This window comes from Bubalus bubalis, chromosome 3 (genome assembly GCF_019923935.1).
Source record: "Bubalus bubalis isolate 160015118507 breed Murrah chromosome 3, NDDB_SH_1, whole genome shotgun sequence".
Lineage (NCBI taxonomy): Eukaryota > Metazoa > Chordata > Mammalia > Artiodactyla > Bovidae > Bubalus > Bubalus bubalis.
This window is the reverse complement of record NC_059159.1, coordinates 156,398,612-156,423,209: the sequence shown is the minus strand read 5'-3', so window position 1 is coordinate 156,423,209 and position 24,598 is coordinate 156,398,612. Positions and strand designations below refer to the sequence as shown.

General features: G+C 40.0%; 1 protein-coding gene and 1 non-coding gene across 5 annotated transcripts in view; both read left to right on the top strand.

Annotated features, from left to right (window-relative positions):
• The window catches only part of ABCA1 (ATP binding cassette subfamily A member 1), a 137,054-nt gene extending 113,713 nt beyond the window's left edge, over positions 1–23,341 (top strand). For all 4 annotated transcript variants that reach the window (XM_025282162.3, XM_025282160.3, XM_025282161.3 and 1 more), the window contains 18 exons: positions 404–436; positions 1,607–1,712; positions 2,683–2,757; positions 3,220–3,389; positions 4,670–4,847; positions 6,864–6,979; positions 7,066–7,210; positions 8,813–8,936; positions 10,609–10,738; positions 11,004–11,124; positions 11,909–11,971; positions 12,951–13,057; positions 15,278–15,419; positions 15,774–15,908; positions 17,584–17,687; positions 18,286–18,378; positions 19,081–19,324; positions 19,955–23,341. In XM_025282162.3, coding sequence (XP_025137947.2) covers positions 404–436; positions 1,607–1,712; positions 2,683–2,757; positions 3,220–3,389; positions 4,670–4,847; positions 6,864–6,979; positions 7,066–7,210; positions 8,813–8,936; positions 10,609–10,738; positions 11,004–11,124; positions 11,909–11,971; positions 12,951–13,057; positions 15,278–15,419; positions 15,774–15,908; positions 17,584–17,687; positions 18,286–18,378; positions 19,081–19,324; positions 19,955–20,095 — 2,227 coding nt within the window. In that variant the 3' untranslated portion in view covers positions 20,096–23,341. The remainder of the gene's footprint in view (positions 1–403; positions 437–1,606; positions 1,713–2,682; positions 2,758–3,219; positions 3,390–4,669; positions 4,848–6,863; positions 6,980–7,065; positions 7,211–8,812; positions 8,937–10,608; positions 10,739–11,003; positions 11,125–11,908; positions 11,972–12,950; positions 13,058–15,277; positions 15,420–15,773; positions 15,909–17,583; positions 17,688–18,285; positions 18,379–19,080; positions 19,325–19,954) is intronic.
• TRNAG-UCC lies at positions 1,910–1,982 on the top strand. Its single transcript has one exon. It is a non-coding gene; the product is annotated as a tRNA-Gly (tRNA).
• Positions 23,342–24,598: the final 1,257 nt, after the last annotated feature.

Sequence of the window (24,598 nt, the reverse complement as noted above, 5' to 3'; positions counted from 1 at the left end):
AGTTCTAGTGACTTTTAATAACAAGGGTATGCTTGAATGACAGTTACTGTTAGTTTCCAAGAAAGAAGCATAATCTCTCCATATGTTAGCCATAATTGAACTATTATTTTTGAATTTAAAAACTTTGTAGTTTGATCACATCTTTGTTGGTTTTTTAATTGTTTTAATATAAGGCATGACCTTCATAAAAATAATAAGGTTTTAATATGGGGAGAAGAAAAGACATGCTGATTAGGCCTTCTTTCCATTGGCAAAACCCTACCACACCAGCCTGATTGTAGAGTTATTTCTGTCCCTTTGTTGTATCCCCAGGTAGATATTTCTAACTTTTGTATGGTCAGGAAAAGGATCAATGTTTCTTTGGACTGATTTCTGGTTTCCTTGTCTTTGGTCCTCACTACAGCTTAAAGAACAAGATCTGGGTGAATGAGTTTAGGTAAGTTGACTCCTCTGTGCTTTTCGTTTTGTTTCCTTGACTCCTAAAGCTCATGAGGATGATTTTGATGCAGTTTTCTTGGACCCTGGGAGGCTGTTGGTTTAGGGATGGTTTTGCCCTTAGCTCAGTGCCCAGCTGCCACTTCAGAGGCCTTTGGAATTTTCGCATATTGATCTCCTTGAGGAGATTTAGAAGTTCCTTGTGGGTCTCTAGGGATTTGACAGGAAGCACAATGTGAGGGGAAAACTTATGCTAATTAAAATTATCAAATCAGATTCCTAGGAGACCTAGGGGCTCAAGAACTATTTTTCAGGTCTTTGTAATAACCAAGAAGGTCTTAGATGAAATAGGCTTCAAAACCATCTATGTTCATTGCATTTAAACTCATTTATCCTTCTGAGTTTTTTAAAATAACAATGTTTCTGTTAGGAAATAAGACCAGAATTCCATCAGGAGAGTAAGAATCATTTTCTCCTCTTCTGCAGTCAGGCTCTCTCCTCTCCACTCTACACCACCACCCCTGCCTGTATCCCTCTGAGTGTTGAAGAAGCAGATGGGACTGGGGAAAAAAAACAAAGGAAGCATCCTTGAAGCCCATTATTACTCATGACAAATGAGATGCCTTACATGACTGCTTCAGAACTTTGTTTTTTGACCCTATGTCTCACCTTTCTTCTTTGCCTTTTTCCCCAAGAGCCAGGACCTACTGAATAACTGAGTAGAGTGGATGCAGAACCTTCTGTGGTTCTCCTGATATGAAAGGGTCACAGCCCATCTATAAGCCCTCCCTGGCCTCTCTGGCCAGTGTCTTCCCTGCTCATCATGACTCCCCATCTGCTTGCCTTGAGACCCATGTTCAGGCCTGAGCCACCAGGGGTGGGAGGAGCATCTGTGAGATGAATGAGCATTCTTTCCACAACATCTCAGATGTCTCATTCTGTGTATAATCAGACCCAGGTCCTTCCAACTTGGGCAGAAGCTGTATAAGAGTTAAGAGATTGCCAGGATCCATTAGAGAAGACCAAGGTGAAACTTTCTCTGAGTCCTATTTTGGTCCTACTTTAAACATACAGTTCCTCTAATTGAACATTACATCCTCAGGCAGTGTCTGCTGCTGAGTGACAGTGGGCCCCACACTGCCTGTGTTTTAATGTCAGGCTATTCTTTTAGGTATGGTGGATTTTCCCTGGGTGCCAGTAATTCTCAGTCACTTCCTCCGAGTGAAGAAGTTAATGATGCCATCAAGCGAATGAAGAAACACTTGAAGGTGGTCAAGGTACAGTGCGCATCCTAAGACATGTCAGACAGAAAATGAGTTGCTGGTACATGGGAGTAGTTGACAGGTAGATCTGATTACCTGGTAGCTTATTGTTTAAGATTTTCAAGTACAAAGCCATAACCGATCATAGAGATCGCGGGTCAGCCGAGACTGAGTCACTCAGTGTGTACTTACTATTTGAAAGTGCAGGGACTTCCCTGGTGGTCCAGTAGTTAAGACTCTGCACTTCCAATGCAGGGTGCCTGGGTTCAATCCCTGGTCAGGGAAGTAAGACCCAATGCAGCCAAAACAAACAAACAAAAAAAATGCTTGAGAAAAAAAGCAAGTTCAGAGATTTTAGATCTCTCAGAATAACTTAAGTATAGCCAGTGAACAGAGAAACTGGGCATCAAACATACTTTTCTAAAACAGTCATTGGTTAAACAGGAAATGAATCACTTTCTTTAAACTGGCAGCTAGTTTTAGGACTTGATAAACATTCACTTTCTTTATCTGTATCCCAAGTTTCCCATTTCTAAGTTGGAATTGGGGGTCAGATGATATGAATTCCAGGGTCACAGACAGCAGGGATTGTCCTAGAATCTCTCCCCTGAGGCACAGACCCCATATCTGATGCATCTACATGTTAATTGTAGCGGGGGGCTTTCGGATGATGTCAAGGGAACACGGTGAAGAGCCCTTACCACCAGTTACAGACTGACATTTGCCTCTTGGGACTTTGAATCACAGGGTTTCCCTCTGGTTCCTTTAAGACCTATGACTCGTGGCAACATCAGTGCTTTAGATTTCCAGTCACTTATTTTTCAGGAGCCAGTTATTATTTAGAGGGTTCAAGTTGCATTTCAGTGAATGAGGCAGTAGCCGTGTTTCCCTTCACAAGGTTGTCCCATTGTCCACAGACTCCAGACTTCCTGTTGCTCCTCCCCTGTGAACCATCCCAGCTCAGGCAGCTTTTTGTTGTTTACAGGATAGTTCTGCAGACCGATTTCTCAGCAGCTTGGGAAGGTTCATGACAGGACTGGACACAAAAAATAACGTCAAGGTAAAGCTCTTTGTTCCAGTGGCTTGATGAACAATAATTCCTGTGTTGCCCTGAAGTGTCAGCTCATGATAATGTTGATTCATGACAGAAAAGTCTAGTAACTTTATCGGTAAGGCTGTAAAAAGAACTTGCTGCCAGTCACACCAGGGGAACCATTTTGAACATGACTGAGATACTTAACCTGTTTAAGCCTCAGTTTCCTAATCTATAAAATGGAGGCAATAACCATGTCTACCTCAAAGCTTTGGTGAAGATTAAATACATTAAAGAAAGTCAGCATATTGCCTGACCTCACGGTCAGTGCTGGGCACACCCTGCCTCTTTACCATGTTCTCTGATCATGTTTTGTCTTCAGCTGTGACGGAAATTTCTGGAGTTTATGTGCATGTTTTGTGTGTGTGCACCTGCCTTTGGGAACAGGGGTTAGGAGCAGTACTTTGCAGCCGGTATGTTTTATTTCAGGTGTGGTTCAACAACAAGGGCTGGCACGCCATCAGCTCTTTCTTGAATGTCATCAACAATGCCATTCTCCGGGCCAACCTGCAGAAGGGAGCAAACCCCAGCCAGTATGGGATTACTGCTTTCAATCACCCGCTGAACCTCACCAAGCAGCAGCTCTCGGAAGTGGCTCTGTAAGTGTTGCTGTGTCTGATTTGGGAGAGGGGAGGGTGTTGGGGGAATTGTGGTGCAGGGGAAAGAAGTGTGAAGCTGGTTGTAGAGTAACAGCTGGGGAAGTAGGTACGTTATGTATGTCTGGGTTGGTCCAGGCTCTGGACAAAAAATGATCAGTTTATGAGTTGGCTGGGTAGAGATTAAACTACACAAGATAGATGCCTCTGATATATTAAAGCCATTCGTACATTTAGTGAATTCATTTAAAGTAAATTAAATTGTTAATATGATTCTAAAATATTTTAACTCACTCTTAATGTTTAATTAAAAAATCAATTTCATTTGTTTCAAAACAACTATTTTTAAACTTAGTGAAACACACTTTTATCAGCTTGTGTGTTTATTAATTTCTGGAGCGGGAGAGAGACAGACAGCATGTGTGCGTGTGTAAGTGTGTGTATTGTGTGTATGGAGTTAAAGCCAGAATGATCTAGTTCAGAGTGTATAGCTTTTGAAATCATAGACATCTGGGTTTGAATCTGGTTTTTTAAACTTTCTAGATATATGGTATTAAGTGAGGCATTTCATGTAAATGGACAAGTCCGGCCTTCAGCACAAGGTTGATATTCAATACATGTTAGGTTCCTTTCTTGTTTATGGACTATGGCACAGTTATAGTTTCTGGTTCACTTGTATGGAATATCAATGTATGTCACTAGGATCTTTATACCAAGCTTATATGCAATTTATATAAAGAAATAATTTATATTGTATCCCATTTAATGGGCTTATAAGGCTATTGTTCTTATAATAAGAATCTGATGGAATTTTTGTGTTAGATTGATACGCCATGCTCTTTTGTTGTCAAACTCATTTACAGCCAGAAATTGTTGTTTGAATAGTTTCACACTAATATTTCTGCTTTATTTAGTTTTCAAGCTACACTACTCCCTTATGTGTGAAAATTTACAGCTTGTTTGTCATAAAAGATCAAGAATAGTAGAATAAAGTGAATGATGTTAGGCCACTCTTAGACTTCCTTCAATAGTTTTGTTTTGGCTGTGGACTCTCTTTGACCTCAGTAGAAGCAGTTTTGCATTTGAATTATCAAGTTTTTTTTTTTTTGCTTGAAAATAATCATCTTTACCCCTGAATTAAATATATGTAGTGAACAGATCTTTTTCCCTGGGGTATGCTTCAGACATTCTTGTGTGTGTGTGTGTGCTTGCACGTGTGTGCTCGTGCATGTGCGTGTGTGTGTGTGCTCTGATTGTGCCCTCAGCTGCACTGTCTTTTTCAGGATGACCACATCCGTGGACGTCCTTGTGTCCATCTGTGTCATCTTCGCGATGTCCTTCGTCCCGGCCAGCTTTGTCGTGTTCCTGATCCAGGAGCGCGTCAGCAAAGCGAAGCACCTGCAGTTCATCAGCGGAGTGAAGCCTGTCATCTACTGGCTCTCCAATTTTGTCTGGGACATGGTAAGACCACCTGTCTGCTGCTGCTTCAAAAACCTCCATCAGGGCTCTAGATTGGATGGATGGAAGGGCTTCTGGCCTTCACCAGGAAATGTTCTAGCTAATCAAAGATGAATGAAAGAGGATAAGGCAGGCACAGTTGTACACTTTCATGTCACCAAACATGACCTTCAGCACACAGCTGATCTTACACCAGAGAAAATCAGTTCAAAGGGACTGCAACTGATACCACCACCACCTCATTCCCTAAGTGACAACCTTTTAAAGAACTGAGGTGGAACACTCTCAGTCAGAACTCTAAGTCAGTGCCTCTAACTTGTCTGATAGATTTTTAACCTCCAGAGTCAGGATATTCTTTGTCTTACCAGGAATTCAATCTGTCATTTGAAAACATCTTCTGTTTTACTGGAAGCTGATCCATCCATTGCAAATCTGTTTTCATGTCAGCTGTAATATAATGCTTCTGTTTGAGCCAATATGGAGGATGTCAAAGAATTCTGAAGTTCAAATTATTTTTATAAAGCAGAGTTGAAATGTATCTCCCTATGAGTTCCATTAATTGTAGGCCACACAGAAAATTTAATTCTTCTCCCATTGGATATACCTTCAAATATTTGAAGACACCTATCATTTAACCTAAATCTTCCCAGATAAGATGATATGAGAACACACTTTGTAATCTCTAAAGCACTGTAGAAGTGTGAGTGATGATGATGATGTCTGTGTTGGTTATAGCAAGCCTCTCAGACTTGTCACTCTTCTGACCTGATTGCCTCTCTGTGGCCCATACTTCATAGTGTTAATGTGCTCTTTGAAGAACAAAGCCTAGAATTAGCCTTATAATCAGTCTGTCATCCAAATGGTTACGGGTCTAGAGGTAATTGATCTTTATCCTGTACTCCTCTTCCTCAGCCCAAGGATATTGCATTTTGGAAGTAGTGTGGTCTTATTGGCAACTTGTAGAGAACTGAAACCTCTGCTTCATAGGTATTGTTAAATGGGGTCTTTTTCACTGTTTACTAATGCAGTTGACTTTTTTCAACCTTTATATATAGCTTTATTTATAAACATAAAGGTTTTTTAAAGCACATATAAAACTTTTTCCCTGTTAAACTGAATTTTACGGGATGTCCATTTGTTTTGTTTTTTTTTGTCTTAATCCAATGATTGTTTTATTGAGTAAGCACATACATACTGACTGCTCACTATATCTAACTCTGCCAGGCATCACAGATTCAGAGATGAAAGATCAAGTCCCTGACTCAGGAACACTATTATCTTCCTGTATATTATCCATCTCTCCCTGCTGTAGAGCCTCTGAAATTTGCTGCAAGCGTGTCTTCATCTAAGTTGTTGAAAAACACAGTTGAGTAGGATGGGACTGAGGCACAGAGCCCTGCAGTCTGAAGCTACAAATTCTCCTAACAGCTGGCAAGCCCAGGGCTACCTCCCTGCCTGTGCTCTGTTCTGCCAGCTGTGAATTCCTGTAATTGTCTTGTGGCCAAGTCTTTATTTCTGCATTTTAATGCTTGAGACACTGTCAGGACAGACTTTAAAATTAGTCTTGGTGTGATGAAACTGTCCTGACATTGATGTTATAAGTGCTTACCTCATAAATAGATTACAAGAGAGCTTGAACTTGGGCAGACTGTAATATAGCATTAATGATGAAACAGACACAATCATCTTCGGGAAGAGTAATGGCAGCTTACTTGCTGCCTGTGAAATTGAAATTACTCTGACTGCAAATCCATCCTTCAGTAAGTTTACTGAGCGTGACACCTTGGCTTATCTGTTGGAAAGACAGAAAGGACATGCAGTTTATAAAATCAGCCGGGGGTAAAAGGCTTGTCAAAATGTGCTGTCCAGTATTTTGATTAATAGTTTTTGTGGCTTCATTAATTCAGAGTTATTCTTCAATATGTTTATCTGCCCTTTCTTGTCCAGTGATGGTGAAGACTTGAGATGTGCTGTGTCTTTGACTTAGGGGTGACCTTGGTTTCCTTGTTTCACCTTTAGTGCAACTATGTGGTTCCTGCCACGCTGGTCATTATCATCTTCATCTGCTTCCAGCAGAAGTCCTATGTGTCCTCCACCAACCTGCCTGTGCTCGCTCTTCTACTTTTGCTGTATGGGTAAGGCACCTCTGGATGGGGCATATGGAATCCTCTGTCAGAAAGAAGGTGGAGGACACCCAACATGTGTCTTTGTGCCTCACCAGGTGGTCCATCACACCTCTCATGTACCCAGCCTCCTTCGTGTTCAAGATCCCCAGCACAGCCTACGTGGTCCTCACCAGCGTGAACCTCTTCATCGGCATCAATGGCAGTGTGGCCACATTTGTGCTGGAGCTCTTCACCAACAATGTGAGTTCGGGGGAAAGAGATGCTGGGATGACCATATCTGGAGCCAGAGGATAGTGTTTATCATGATTGTATTCTTCTTGCCTGTGGCGTTGACCGCATGGACCAGTCTGAACTTTTGCAGTCTGTCTTTCCTGGGTTTGCATAGCATCTCTTGCTTCTCCTTTCCTCATATGTCTCTGATCAAATCTTTCTGTTTCTTTTGACAAGTTTTTTTATACTCCTTTCTGTTTAAATGTTGCTTTCTCTAATATTCGGTCCTCTGCCACCTTGTTTTCCACTGTAGGTACTGTCTCTGGGTGATGCTGTTCATTCTGGAAGCTTTTACCACCACCTCTCAGTGTCTCACATTGTTCTCTCTCAGATCTGTGCCTTAAGCCCTGACTCTTCCATTGAACTCTCGCCCCACAGTCTCACTTGCCCAGTGGGTGGCTCTGTTTAGATTAACTGAAAGATACTGTAGACTGGTCACATCCCAGTCATCTTCCCCTCAGAACCCAGCCTTTCTCTTGCCATTCCTATCACACTGGATGGCATTACCATCTCCCCAGTCACCCCAGCTGGCAGTATTAGAGCTATTTATATGCTTTGCTTTTGCTTATTTATCCCACATTCAGTTGGTGACCTTGCCAGTTCCTTCAATTACAGATTCTCTCAAACAAGGTTTCCTGTCCACTCCTGTTGTCATTGCTTTTGTCCAGACACCTTAACTTAACCCACAAGGCCTTTCAGAGGTGTATAATCCTTCCTGGACAGTCCCCACCACACCCTTTCCCAACATGGTAGGCTTCGACTGGTTCCTATGAATGGTTCCTTAAACCCTCCGTAGTCCCATAGGCCTGTTTCAGGATCCCCAGCCCAGCCCACATGGTCCTCATCAGTGTGACCTCTTCATCAGTGGCAGTGGCAGTGTGGCCACTCTGTTGTTGGAGCTCTTCACCAACAATGTGAGCTACCACCCAATTCTGTCAAAACTAAGCTTCAACCTGAAGTTTTGCTTACCTGCCGTATAGCAGGTACTCTCTCTTCTCTGTGCTTCCAAAGCTCACACAGTTCATACCTCCAGGACAACACATCCAGTTATGTAGTAATTTCCTGTTTCCATATTTCTTTTCTTCAGAGTAGAGACTGTTTTTTATTCATCTTTATCTCTCCTATACCCTAGCCCAGTGCATCCAGCACTTAGCAGCTTACTTAGTTGTTAGGTATTTGGCCATTGCTGGATTGATGTATTTGAGAAGAATTATTTAAATTCCAACAAAATCCTGAAACTGAAATATATTGACCCAAACATGAGCAGTTTGCTTTTAAAATGCTAAGCAAATGTTTTGTGTTGGATTTGCCTTTGATTAAATGCAATCATATTTCTAAACTTTGCTCATTTTCCTCCCATACTTGTAGCATTATTCCAGATTTTCTAAAGAGCAAAAATTTTGCTACATTATATATCATTAGTTACGGCTGCTGCTGTTTATTGGTATCTGAATCAAAGATTCAGTTTGACCTCAAGGAATCAAACTTTTTCTTCACTCTTATGTTTTAGACCTTGGTCAATTTTTAGCCTGAGTCACAAAAGACATACAGTCTGTCTCTTATTTTTTTTAGAAGCTGAATAACATCAATGATATCCTGAAGTCCGTGTTCTTGATCTTCCCACATTTTTGCCTGGGACGGGGGCTCATTGACATGGTGAAAAACCAGGCAATGGCTGACGCCTTGGAAAGGTTTGGTGAGTGACGGCTGTGGCTACAGGATGCTTTAATAGGGATGGGAGTTTGTGTGGGTCTTGATACTTTGGCCTTTATTTTGGAAAAAGGCTGGTGACTGGGCCTAGGACTTCCCTCTGCTGATAGGGCTCGTGTCGGCACAGTTGGCTGTGGCTTGGGTCTTGTCTGACACAGCCATTTGTCTGAAAGGTGAGAACATGGTTTTGGAGGTAGGGAAAATACTGGTTTTAGCTTGCACCTAGTGCCTGGTACCACTGGTGGGGTTTGTCAAAGTCACTGGAAAAATCAAACCACAGCTCTGAGAATTAGGTACAGGCCAGAGAATCAAAAGGAAAGATGCAAACTTTGGCTCTATTAGGAAAATCATGGACCTGCAGATGGGGTCATATATTACCTTTTATACAGTCTATAAAAAGATAATTTACTGCAGCTCTTTCTACCTTTAGAGTCTTTAAAAATCTCTCTCCTGTGCCCACATTACTATTCTTTATCGACTTGCTCATATAGTTAGGTGGGCCATGTTATTTAATGGGCATAGAAGAGGGACTATTTTTTTAAGCTTGGAGGTACAAAGGAGATATATAAGGAATTTAAGGAATATCTATATAAAACGAGGTGAATTGAGTTACTAGCTTACATTGTGCTGTGCTTAGTCGCTCAGTCCTGTCTGACTCTTTGAGACCCCATGGACAGTAGCCCACCAGGCTCCTCTGTCCATGGGGATTCTCCAGGCAAGAATACTGGAGTAGGTTGCCATGTCCTCCTCCAGGCGATCTTCCCAACCCAGGGGCAAATCCAGGTCTTCTGCATTGCAGGCTATTCTTTACCATCTGAGCCGCCAGGGAAACCCCTAGATTACATTATATGCTACTGAAACGAGCATCTTTTAATGTGCTTTCTAATCTTTCTTAGTGAAGCTAATAATTTGTTAAAATACTGACCCTAAAAATTACCCTGGATTGCTTGCCTTTTCACAAAGAATTTTTGGCATGTCTCATTCAAAAGGAAGCATTAGATTTCTTGGATGAAGTTATAGATCTAATACATGTTGACTTTGAAATTCTGATTGATATTGCATTGCAGTACGCTTCCCTAAAATCGTACCCTAAGTCAGACTTGGAAACTGGTGACTCCTTTATTTTTTTGTCCTTATCATGGGTGATGTACCAAGTGACTTTAGTCATGTCTGACTCCTTGCATGCCTATGGACTATAGCCTGCAAGGCTCCTCTGTCCATGGGATTCTCCAGGCAAGAATACTGGAGTGGGTTACCATGCCCTTCTCCAGGGGATCTTCCTGACCCAGGGATTGAACCTGTGTTTCTTACATCTCCTGCATTTGCAGGTGGTTTCTTTACCATGTGTGCCATGACCAGATCCCTATCTTGGGTGATAAACCTGTAGAAACAGGCTTCCCTGGTAGCTCGGTTGGTAAAGAACCTGCCTGCAATACAGAAGACCCTGGTTCAATTCCTGGGTTGGGAAGATCCGCTGGAGAAGGGATAGGCTATCCACTCCAGTATTCTTGGGCATCCCTTGTGGGTCAGCTCGTAAAGAATCCACTTGCAATGCGGGAGACCTGGATTCAAAACATAGGTAAATTTGAGCCTGAATTTGAGCAAGGGCTTTGGTCTTTGGTGCCTCCATTCTGATTGGATCTCTGCACTGTGTCCAGGGGAGAACCGCTTTGTCTCACCACTGTCTTGGGACTTAGTGGGACGAAATCTCTTCGCCATGGCTGTGGAAGGAGTGGTGTTCTTCCTCATCACTGTGCTGATCCAGTACCGATTCTTCATCAGGCCCAGGTGAGCTTTCTTGCAGAACTCACTGAGCACCTGGTTGAGGGTCACAGCGGACGGAGCACAGGGAAACACTCACTGGTGGTTGGGTTGACTTGAACTCAAAGCAGATAATCAAACTGATTCTCCCAATGTGGGCATCCCCTGACCAACAGTACTGACAATGCTGGAGTGAGGATTTTATAGGACTGATGTAGAAACTGGGTCTTGGACTTAGAAAATAACTTGAAAGGTTGATTTTTTTTTTCTTCTTAATTTTCTTCCCCCTAAGACCTGTAAAGGCAAAGCTTCCTCCTCTGAATGATGAGGATGAAGATGTGAAGAGGGAAAGACAGAGAATTCTTGATGGTGGAGGACAGAATGACATCTTGGAAATCAAGGAGTTGACTAAGGTGAGACAGTGAAGACAGGCTACAACTTGCCTTCAGTTTTTTCAGCTTTATATGTTAGAAACTAGCATTTTGCTGACTCACTTAATAAAAGGAGCATGCTTCCTAAAATGTACATCTATACCAAGTTTCTGTCAATTTAATTTTACTTAAAATACACCATGGAGACTTCTCTAATTAAAGAAATCCTACCGAGAATAATTGTAAAGTGAATTCTCATTCTTGAGTATGTTTGTTTTTCATGCTTACATTTATGTGTTAGTTATTAAAACATCTAATATTGTATATCGAGTCAAAGCTGAAGTTGGGAGAATAAATGATTGATTTTGAATTTCAAAAAATTTGGTAAATCCCCATTGATTAAGAGGAGGATCTATTTCCACTCTTTTTGGTGCCATAACAACAATTCACTTTTTTGTAATATGTTCAATATTTGCAATGTTTTGATAACAAATTTTTATCCCATAGAATTTAATTTTAAAAATATCTGCAATGTCTTTATATTAAATAAAAATTATGTAGATGTTAATGACAAATATATTTTTTAAAGTCTGATATTTGATTAAAAAAATACAAAGAAATTCATTTATATTTTGAGCATCAGGGTTATTCAAAAGCCAGTTGCCACAGAGACAGACCAAGGCTTTGGCACATCAAGTATCTGACTTGGTCTTACCAATGAGTCGAATTTCGTGGTGTGTTTAGGTCACCATTCCCTCTTCCACAGTTGCCTGGGCTAGCCGTGAGTCACTGCAGCCCATGACTCTTTGCATTGTGCTGGTTGCAGGTATACAGGAGAAAGAGGAAACCCGCTGTTGACAGGATCTGCGTTGGCATTCCTCCTGGTGAGGTAAAGGCACTTTATCTACATTGTGTTTGCCCCTATTAATTCAGACTGTCTCTACTCCAGTCAAGCAACAACATCTGTAAGAAGTCAAAAGTGATTTAAAAAGGCTACTCCATTTAATTCATTGGAAAAGACCTTGATGCTGGGAGGGATTGGGGGCAGGAGAAGGGGACGACAGAGGATGAGATGGCTGGATGGCATCACTGACTTGATGGACGTGAGTCTGAGTGAACTCCAGGAGTTGGTGATGGACAGGGAGGCCTGGCATGCTGCAATTAATGGGGTCGCAAAGAGTCGGACATGACTGAGCGATTGACCTGATCTGATCTGAGCAGTTAGTCATTGAAAGTTTGAGGGCCCCATATATCAAATGGAGAAGGAAATGGTAACCCACTCCAGTATTCTTGCCAGGAGAACCCCATGGACAGAGGAGCCTGGCGGGCCATGGTCCATGGGGTTGCAGAGAGTCGGATGTGACTGAAGTGATTAAGCACGCATGCACGCATACATCAAAACTAGTGGCCTCGTGTATCAACAATTTTGTATAATCTCAGACAATTTAAGAAAAGTATGTTCATCTAGAAAGTGATTTTGTGATCCATTCAAGATGATGATGAAATTCAAATAGATTTTAAAAAAGATTTTCTCTTTATTTATGTTTGTATTCTTATATGCCCTTTAGCTAGATTTGATGGTGAAATTTGACTTGTTGGCTTTCATTACTCTTTTTTACTCATTAACTTTGGCTTTAACCCAACAACTCAAAGAATATTTACAAATACATCCACATTTAAAATGGTTCCATTATAAAATATATGATTAAACATCCATATGACTTCTGAAAACCTAGAAAATATTTTACTCTTCATTAAGAGTGACATTTTAGGATCATGTTACATAAAAATGAAGCTGAAGTGACTATGAGTCATTTATATTCAGATTTTTAGTAGTTTGCTAATATTACTGACCCAATCATTTTCAGTGCTTTGGACTTCTGGGTGTTAATGGAGCTGGGAAATCATCAACTTTCAAGATGTTAACGGGAGATACCACTGTTACCAGAGGAGATGCTTTCCTTAACAAAAATAGGTGAGAAAACAAGTCTGTATTTTGCCATAAGACTTTTTTAAACTTTATTTAAATGAATATATTGTGATTTTGTTGATATAACAGCACTGTATAGTTTGTAAAAATGTTAAAATATAGTAAACTATAAAGAAAATAAAAATCCATAATTCCAGTACCTACAGATAACGACTATTTACATTTCCTTTTAGTCTCACTTTATTTTTTTTAACAGATTTATTCAGGTGTAAGTTACGTACCATACAGTTTGCTTGTTTTAAGAGTTCAATTCAGTGACTTTTAGGCAATATGCAGAGTTGTACAACCGTTATCACAATACAACTTTACAACATTCCCATCAACCCAAATCTCTATTTTATATACACATATAAATATATTATAAAATTGAGATTATATTAGATCTAGATTTTTAAATTAGTTTTTTCTTGCTAATGACTGTATGATGACTATTTCCCAATGGGTTACATATTCTAAGATGTAGAATTTTACATCGCTGCATAAAATGCCTCTATGTACATGTACCTGTAGTTTATTTCACTATTTCCTTATTGTTGGACATGTATTTCACCAGTTCCTTAATTGTTGGATATTTGTTTCTGTTTTTCACTAAATATGTCCTTGTATTCATTTTGATTGTTTCATCAAGATAAAAGGTTATATACTTCTGAAACTGCCCGCTAAAGTTTATAGCAACAATGGATATCACCACTGGGCTATTATTTGAGAATGCAGAGATCACTGAGCAGTCTGATCTTAAGGAGTACAGTATGCCTACAGTACAGTCCTGCTAGGCAACTTTGAAAGTGAAACCCTCGAGCATTCTAAATATGTGGAACTTCTCTGGGCTTTTTATATGGAGAAATGGTACAAATCTGTGGCTTTCAAACTTTTTGATCATGTCCCATAATAGCAAATACATTTTACCTCTCAGTCAAGTAAATGCACAAAAACATGTAAACAGGCATACAGCTTAAATAATTTTGTAAAATACTACCTACTCTTACTGCTTGTAGTGCATTCAATATTTCTTACTCCACTCTCTGCCATGCCGTTTTAATAATACTAGTTGTGACCCACTCAATTTATTTTATAATGTACAAATGGGGGATGACTCACAATTTGGACAAAGGGCTACTAGCCAGTAAAATTGAAAACATCAAGGAACTTAATGTACTCATGACTTTTCTCTTCATCTTACATTTGTTTTAGTAACAGTGTAAAGGCGGTTTAAGAGAACAGAATTTCTAGAATAGCAGGCCTGAGGCTACATACATGCTTCCCCAGGTTTGTTTCTAGTACCAGGCTCCTGGGGTATATAGCAATAGTAGCAATAACTGGTCCAAACTAAGGTTCATCACATTGCCTGGTTCTGAAGACTGGTATGAGCAGTGTAGCTGTGAGGCCTAGGTAAAGGGTCTGTGAGCACTTCAATTCTGGAAAACACTGGACCTGGGCCTACTAACTGATGTGCAGAGAGGAATGAATACTGCTGACAGGCTGAACCCATGGCTCCCCAGAGGTGACTGAAGTGCAGCTATCAGACTGGATGTGACACTGAGCTTCCTCCTACATCAGGGATCCTTAACCCTAGATTGGCTTCATGGGGCCTAAAAGCTGCCCCCACCAGTATATGTAAAATTGTGTCTGTAGTTACATTTTTTGTTATCATCAGGTTCTCATCATGAAAACCTTCAAAACCAGGGGAGTTTCTGCATTGAATATTTAGCAGGACTATGGGGTTTGGATCATGCTGTGGCCAAGTCAGTGTATAGGCAGCAAAAAGCAGAGGGAAGTCACCCAAATTGCTGGGCCTCCTCTGGCTTAAGTGACGCAGCAGAGCACATGGTGCATATGACTGGGTCACAGAATCAAATCAGGAATGGACACTTCCTGTTAAAGCCCCTGGATAGCGTGACTAAGATTGTTGATATAGATAGCGCCACAGTTGGGGTGGACTTGGGAATTCTGAAATGGGACCAAGCCTGCAGATTGAGGTGTTGGGGGAATCAGGGGCAAGGACTAGGCAGGATGGAGGCAGGAACCCTGACTTCCAGGAGGGGCTGGCATCCTGAGGGCAGAAAGGCTGTTCCTTGAAGCTGTAAGCAAGTGTGCTCACTGGTCTGTTCGTCACGCACAAGCACACTGTATAGAAAGTTAGGCAAGATGGTCTGACCAGAGTACCAAAATGCTTAAAAGCCTGACCAGTTTTGCTTTTCTTTGCAGTATCTTATCAGACATCCACGAAGTCCATCAGAACATGGGCTATTGCCCTCAGTTTGATGCCATCACAGAGCTGCTGACTGGAAGAGAACACGTGGAGTTCTTTGCCCTTTTGAGAGGAGTCCCGGAGAAAGAAGTAGGCAAGGTACTGTGGGCACCGGAAAGCCAGCCTGCCTCCTTTGGCATCCTGACAGCCTGCCTTTTGGCTGTGACCTTCACACATGGCTGTTGGCTTCAGGCTGGTCTTGCTTATGGATGCAGCGACAGGAAGTGCTGGCTCTTTGCAGCTACTTTCAAAGAGGGAAGTTGCGGCGGTGGGGTAGGGATGGGAGATCAGGCTCACTCTGGAGGGCAGAGAGGGAGTGCTGCTCCCTGTGCTGCAGACACTGTCCAGGTCATGATCGTGTAGAATCTGGTCCTACTCAGTGAAAGAGTTCTCACACACAAGTGTAAGAAAGCATGATAAAATCCCCAAATGGCGCTTTTTTGTCATTCTTAGGTTGGTGAGTGGGCGATTCGGAAACTGGGCCTTGTGAAGTATGGAGAAAAATATGCTGGGAACTACAGTGGAGGCAATAAGCGCAAGCTCTCAACAGCCATGGCTTTGATTGGTGGGCCTCCAGTGGTGTTTCTGGTGAGTGTGACTGAATGGAAAACCCTGTTCTGGCCTGAATGGAAAGCATCTCTATTCTAAAGTCCTGGATGTCCAGGATGTGCATGACTGGCTCGGCAATGGCAAGCCCCACCTCACCCAATGAGGAATAGCCTCAGAGAACCAGAGGGAAGCTCCCCATCCCTCTTCATAACACACATGGGGTGTATCTGCCTTACCCTCAGATGTTCCAGAGGGGGAGATTCTCCAGGGACCTTGTTTCTCCAGCATGGAGAATCCCAACAACTGTTACTGAGGCTGGGTGTAGGATTTAACTTTCTTTGGACCATTCTGAATGCCATCTATGTGTTCATCCTCTGGAGATGGAGAATGTTGTTACAGCTTCAGGATTCCTAAGTAGCACCTTTGGGTCATAGTTCCTTACATATGGATAAATGGAAAACAGAAGATCAGACCAACAGTGGCCTTTGACCTTTTTCTTCTGTAGAGGAGAAGGGCACTGAAGTTATTACAGGAAGAAGCCTTGGACTGAGGCTTTAAAGTTATCCAGAGTGTTTAGATTTAGAATTTGTTTCTCTAAGAGCAGCAAGTCTAAGATCATGACATCCAATCCCATCACTTCATGGCAAATAGATGGGGAAACAATGGAAATACTGACAGACTTTTGGGGGGGGGGCTCCAAAATCACTGCAGATGGTGACTGCAGCCATGAAATTAAAAGATTCTTGCTCCTTGGAAGAAAATCTATGACCAACCTAGACAGCATATTAAAAAGCAGAGACATTACTTTGCTGACAAAAGTCCATCTAGTCAAAGCTATGGTTTTTCCAGTAGTCATGTATGAATGTGAGAGTTGGACTATAAACAAAACTGAGTGCCAAAGAATGGATGCTTCTGAACTGTGGTGTTGGAGAAGACTCTTGAGAGTCCCTTGGACTGCAAGGAGATCAAACCAGTCAATCGTAAAGGAAATCAGTCCTGAATATTCATTGGAAGAACTGATGCTGAAGCTGAAACTCCAATACTTTGGTCACCTGATGTGAAGAAGTGACTCTAGAAAATACCCTGATGCTAGGAAAGATTGAAGACAGGAGGAGAAGAGGACGACAGAGGATGAGATCTTTGGATGGCATCACCAACTCAATGGGCATGAGTTTGAGCAAGCTCCGGGCGTTGGTGATGAACAGGGAAGCCTGGCGTGCTGCATTCCATGGGGTTGCAAAGAGTCAGACACAAATAGTGACTGAACTGAACGGAACTGAAGACCAGCAATAGAGTATAACAGGCTAAGCCAGAGTGAACTAGAATAAAGAAAAAAAAATAAATTTATTCAATTTTTGAACTGACTTCAGTAGCATTTCAGACAAAAATAATTTTTAGTATATGCTTGTCAGTCATGAAAAGATGATTGAAACTAAATGACTTTTCCCTTTTCCTTTCTGTTTATTTGGAGAAATTTAATTTCACAAAAATCAAATTTGAGTTTTCTACTTCAGTGACAGTTATAAAAGTGAACTGGTTAAAAACAAGTATGAAATATTCTTTTATGTAAGGTCTGGTTTTTTGATCCATCAGGAAATAAATAGAATGGTAAGTTAAACCTTAGGCTATTTCTAAAATACTTCTGCATTTAAGACCAAACCTATCTTTGATTTTTTTCCAACACATAATAAGACTTATTCTGTTCTGTTCACAGGATGAACCAACCACAGGCATGGACCCTAAAGCCCGGCGCTTCCTGTGGAATTGTGCCCTAAGTATCATCAAGGAAGGGAGATCAGTAGTGCTTACCTCTCACAGGTCTGTAGTGAAGAGTTGGCTTGACTTCGTTGTTGTATAATTTTTAGCTTTTCCAAGTAGTATATATGATCACTGTGTAAGAACAGAAAACACAGAAAGGCAAAGAAAAAAAAAATTATGGTCCCCTGATGTATCACCAGGAGACAACTGTTATTATCACTGGGCAATATATCTTTGCAAAGTTTTCCTCTGCAAATCTATACACAGTGTATATGTTTTTTACAAACAAAAATGCAAGCTTTGGCATATATACCAAATTCTTTTTCACTTAACAACATTGAGAACAGTGTTCCAAGTCTGAGACGTGTCATCATTTCTTATAGCTACTAGTGAATAGTATTCCATTAGCATATACCCTAATTTACCTAACCGTTCCTCTTTTGTGTAGACACTTGGATCATTCTCAGCTTTTTCACAATTGTAAACAACATGGCAGTGAGCATTATTTCCCATACATCTTCATGAAATTTCTAGCAGGATGCAGTTATATTCTAGGAAGCTAAGAATCTGTTTCTCTGAAACGCCAGATGTCATGGTGATGTTCTGATGGTTACAGGAGCATCTTTCTCAGACTAAACCTCATTCTGTGTCCCCACAGTATGGAAGAATGTGAAGCTCTCTGCACTAGGATGGCAATTATGGTCAATGGGCGGTTCAGGTGTCTTGGCAGTGTTCAACATCTGAAAAATAGGTAACAAAGACAATTTTTTTGGGATCCCACATAATGAGAAATTGTGTATTTATTCTTTTGTGAATGTATACATGGTGGTTCTAAAACAAAGGGAAATAAACTGAACAAAATGGTATAGTGCAAAGAATGAGGACTTTGAAGTCTAACAGAGCTGCGTGCAAATTCTCTCTTTACCTTTTACTGGTTGTATGCACTTGGGCAAGTTATTTAACCTCTCTGAGAGTCAGTATTCTAGGAATAGCTACTTTCTGGTTTTGTTATCGAGATGTAATGGGAAGATTTATACATGCCAGTAAGGTTGGAGCATAGACTTTGGAGTCAAACACACCAGTTGGTTTGACTGGTGTTGGGTCCACACCCCAGCCCTACCACTTCTGAGTTTTGTATCATGAGCAAGTGACCAACTCTCTAGGTTTCAGTTTCTCTGTAACATTTCACAGGTCCAAGTGTGGATTAAATGAAGTCATGTCTAAAGCACTCAGCAAGGCAGCTCAAATAGAATAGGTATTCAGTATATGACAACTGGTTCCTTTTCTCTGAAACTGATTTCTGGGTCTGACAGGGACCACTTTCTCTTTCAGGACCCAAGAGTTAAGTATTCTTTTGACAAGTTTCCCCAGAGTCTTCAATTTGATTTTCTTTTGCCTGCTTTCAGGATTATTTTTTTCCCTGTTTTTAGGATTTTCTTTTTCCTGCTTTCAGGTTTGGAGATGGTTATACAATAGTTGTTCGAATAGCAGGGTCGAACCCTGACCTGAAGCCTGTACAGGAGTTCTTTGAACTCGCCTTTCCAGGAAGCGTCCTGAAGGAGAAGCACCGAAACATGCTTCAGTACCAGCTTCCATCTTCACTGTCTTCCCTGGCCAGGATTTTCAGCATCCTTTCCCAGAGCAAAAAGCGACTCCACATAGAAGACTACTCTGTCTCTCAGACAACACTTGACCAAGTAAGCTTTGAGTATCAAAAGTAGATTTGCTTTTCAGGGTGAGGACTCCTCCCCCTTCATTATGGGCCCTAGAACAGTATAGATTATCTGAGCATGAACTCCTGATTGTCTACTGTTAGTTATGCTTTTTACCTAACCTCCCTGAATCTGAAAAGGGAGATGATGCTACTGATTTCATAGGGTTATTATGAGAATTAATTGTCATACTGATCATAAAAACTTCAATTTATTGAGTATCTACCATGGGCAGGTATTAGGCCAAGTACAGCATCCCATTTAAATTAAATGACATCAGGTACAAAAGAGATCCTGGCCCTTAGTAGATATTCAGCAAATGTTAGTTTTCATCCCCCTTCTGTTTAATCAAGTCTGTATGAGTCAAAGTAAATAGATGATTGAGCAGTTGGTTGATTTGGAGGGGCAATATATAAGGGCACTTTTTTACTTTTTTAATGATTAATGCTTTTTCAATCATTCCTTTCTCCCTCCTACACAAAGTTTTCTAGTTAATCTATTTATTCAATCTCAGATTCTTCTATTTGACCTAATTTCCACATGGGGAAAAGTGCAACTTGAATAAAGAGAGCGCAAGTTAGAGGTGTTTATAATGGTCTGTCTTTATTTTGACAGGTATTTGTAAACTTCGCCAAGGACCAAAGTGACGATGACCACTTAAAGGACCTGTCATTACACAAAAACCAGACAGTAGTGGACGTTGCAGTCCTCACATCTTTCCTGCAGGATGAGAAAGTGAAAGAAAGTTATGTATGAAGAATCTTGTCCATATAGGCTGGCTGGAAGAAAGGAGGAACTAGACCTTCCTTTGTACCATGTGAAGTGTTCCAGAGGAAAGAGCTAGAAGATTTTGTGGGAAGAAGTAAACTGGATACTGTACTGATACTATTCAATGCAATGCAATTCAATGCAATGAAAACAAAATTCCATTACAAGGGCAGTGCCTTTGTAGCCTATGTCTCATATGGCTCTCGAGTGAAAAAGACTTGAATTTAGTTTATTACCTTATACTCATGTGAAACTCTAGTATGGAACCCAGTGGACATATGAGTTTGACATACTTTTTTTGTTCCTTTATATTCTTACTGGGGTTGCAACAATAATTCATCAAGTAATCATGGCCAGTGATTATTTTTCAAAATCAAAGGCATGCATATGCTCATTCATTACGCCATGCCATGCCAAGAGACTGGCTTCCCGGTGACATAGCCGCTGCTGGCAATGAGTATGCCAGAATTACTAGTGCCAAGTTTCTCAGAAGGCCTGAAGCACCATGGTATGCCTTGCACACTTTAGTGAAAGCTGCGCTACTCAGTCTGTTGACATCATCAAATACCAGGTGATGAAATGGTGCCATGTGTGGGGAAAGTCCTGCTTTGATTCCCTCTTTGAGCTGCTCTGGTGATGGTGGCATGCAAACTGCATGATGACATGCAAAAGCAAAACTTGGTTTCATTGTTGTCCCTTGCTTGGAACCATGAGTCTCTAAGATTATCTTTCTGGGACTCTAAGTATACTTAGATGCAGGTGAGAAGCAAAGAATCAGCAACCACATTGTTGGGGCTGCAAGCTGGGGAGGCCATGGCATGTGATGAAAGAGATGATGTATTTGGAATCAAGGGAAGTCTGTGTCCATTTGTCTTGCTTGTCTACTAACACGGTACAGTGCATCTCAAGATCTTGTCCTTTGACACAAGCATAGTATTATTTCTGGCTTTTTGAATTAATCTAGAATATGAAAAGATGGAGTTGTATTTTGAGAACAATCTTTGTACTTTTAACCTTATTTGGAATTGTAAGTTCTAATAGTGACTTCTGAAAATTTAGAGTGGCCTCTTTGTAGAACCCTGTGGCACAGAGGAGTATGGCCACACTGCCTCACTAGCTTTAATTTTTCACGTATGTTTGCAGATGGATTATCTGACTAATGCCTAGTGACTTGAAAACAGTATGATGGCCAAGATGTCATGACAACATTATATTTAAGCATCTTTAAGATCATTAAGCATACTTTTAGTATAAGCTCATTAGTCAAGTATTCTTTGAGTGTATGTTATAACTGAGTGAGTATGGATGGATGGCGTGGGGAGAAATTAAGTTTCAGTAGATTTCCTGTGCCATGTTCATCAGATAACTGGTTTACAAATACAGGTTTTGTTGTGGTTATGGGAACCCACTGAAAGAATATTGGGCAGCCCACTTTTTGAAAATAACAACAGTGTAAAAGGCAAGAAAGTTTATGTCATAGGGTCACAAGATTAGCTTCAAAACTTGTTGAATAACATAAAACTTGTGCTTATGGCATTTAGTACCTTTGAATATTGGCTTTGAAAATCTCACATACCCCATTCTGACAATCTCAATTTTTTATCTCTTCAGTCACTATCCCGGGAAAAAAAAAAGCAAATGCCCCCCCAACATGAAAATTATTTCAGACTTTTCCAAGTCAGTTTAATTGTTTATAGTCAGTAAATACTTGTTAAAAATAATGTTATCTGTCTTGAGACAACAAAATTATGAAAGAAATACTGTTTGAAGTTAAAGTGATCTTTTAATATCATTACTAATGTCTTTTCCTTTTAAAAAATTAGGTATTAATTCTAAAGTACAAGATTTCAGATCTATTCCAAGTATACATTTTTTTCTTTTAAAATTTACTGCATGTTATCATGCAACTTGTTGCTTGGAGAAAAGAAAATGACCGTTAGAGAGTATTGACAATATTTTCTAAAATGATAAACAAGTAATAAAGACATTTTCCCAATAATTATTGGCCTAACCTCATATTTTATGCTCTTTAATGATATAAAATTCATAGAATGATTGTTTCTCCTTGTTTAGTATTTTCCAAAATCAAGCTTCTGCTAGATTCCCCATTTCAGCAGAATCATGTCCTAAATCTGTATTGTATTAAAACCATGAACAGCTCCTTTTTTTCGATAATTCTACTTCAAGGCCATATTAAAAAAAAATCAAAAGATACTGTGAACTACTTTGAAAAATGCAACACTTCAATATGGATTTAAAGGCTATCTTAAGCTAGAAACAATCTGCAGCTACTCATCTACTTCATTAGTACTGTTATTAGATATCCAAATTGCAGTCTTTAAAATTTTTCTGGGTAAGCCTAATTATAGTAGAGATTTTTACCAACTCTCTGCTCAGTCAAGTAAAATTTCTATATCATCCCTGTGGAAATGTAACCATGTGAGTTTAACAAAAAAAATTTTTTGTAAGTGTTCAGAGATTTCTGCTTTTGCTTCTTTTGGACACCTGAAGCCTTATTAACTGTGAATATGAAAAAATACAAAAGAAAACAATAACAAAGCCCTCTATATACAGATACCCGGCATAGGTCATTGTTAAAAAACCAATAACCAAACCTCAAACTACTGTATTTCAGTATCTGTACTGAAGGCATATGCATTGTGACTATTAAATGTTGCACAGCATTCACTGTATAGTAATCATTGACTAAAGGGATTTGTCTGTTTTCTTCTTGTGGTTGTATATATCAGGTAAATTTTTTTTTCCAAAGAGCCATGTGTCATATTATATTGAACCACTTTGACATTGAGATATTAATTTCTACTCTTGTTACCATTTACTAGTAATATAGTATTATAGAAATATTGTTCTAATTCTCTTCAGAATTGTTGCATCCCTTTTTATAGAATGTTTATACTTCCATAAGTTTTAAGAATTCTGTTCTCCCTTCTTATACCCTAGGATTAAACCATGTTTTTGTGCTTTTTCTTTATCATTGACCCTTCATTCCAAGCACTTTATGCTGTCTGTAATGGGATCTATTTTTGCACTGGAATATCTGAGAATTGCAAAACTAGACAAAAGTTTCACAATAGATTTCTAAGTTAAATCATTTTCATTAAAAGAAAAAAAGAAAAAAAATTTTTGTATTGTCAATAACTTTATAGAAAGTATTAAAAAAAAGGCATATTTCTATGTTGTTATAAGTCACGAAATAAACCTGTGATGGTTCTATTGTGGTCTATACTAATTTATTTTCGTGCATTCATAGCACCACCTACTGTTAAAGCTTATAAAGTCATTACAGAAGTAAGAAGTGTCTGCTTGGAGAAGGGAGGATACTTGGATCAAAAGCAGAAATTTAGAAAAGACTAAAAGTCCTGTTAATCACAAGAGAATCAAGGGGACTACTTGAAAATAGAGGGTGTTTGGAACTTTCATGATTCAGTTTAAGAGGCTTTAGGTAAACTTATTCTGCTTAATGATCATGAAGCTGCAGAGATCTCCACAATTACTCTGTAGCTAAGCCATTTAATAAAAATTTCATTGCTTCCTTGATACTGAGGAAGCACAAAGGCAGCAAAACGGAGCTTTTGTTTATTCAACCAAAAGTACAAGGACTGTCGTGGGTGTACCCTCTTTGTATATAAACATTTACAGATTCAAAAAAGCTCTGGAAACTGGAATGCTAATGTGCACATTGAATACGAAAAACCTTGAGATGATTAGCTACCCTTTTCAAGTGTTTTACTGTGTTGTCAGATATTTCATTTAATCCTCAGAACCTGGCCTATGAGGTAAGTAGTACCATTTGACATAGGAGTAGACTGTGGCTCAGAGAATAAGGAACTTGTCCAGAGTGACACCGCTAGTAGTTAGCAGAGGATTCTTTTGGTGAAGTTAGGTATCCAGTTAAAATTGTCCTTGTAAAATCACTTCAGTCTCATTCTGCAATAACATAACAAATATTTACTGAACATTATCATGCACCAGATACTCTTACAGTTCTGGGGATACTGTGTTGAAGAAGACAGAATTCCTGCTCTAATGGACTTGAATTTCATTGAAGAAGTTATAGTCACAATGGATGTGTGGGCAAATAAATGTAATAGCACTAAGTGCTAAGTAGAAAATATCGCGTGGTGACAGGAGTCAGGCTTCTGCGGAGTGACATTTAAGTTCAAATGTAAACAAAACAAACAGGAGCCAACATTGGAAGGTGTGTAGGAAGAATGTAGGATGAGATGGTTGGATGGCATCACTGACTCAATGGACATGAGTTTGAGAAAACTCCAAGAAATGGTGATGGACAGAGAAGCCTGGTGTGCTGCAGTCCATGGGGTCATAGAGAGTCAGACACAACTGAGCAACTGAACTGAACTGAGGAAGAATGTTAACTGAGGAAGAATGCTCCCAGAAGAAAGAACACTCTGTGCAAAAACCACAGGTGGGAAAGAACTTGCTGAGTTGGAGAGAATTCTAGTGTCCCGA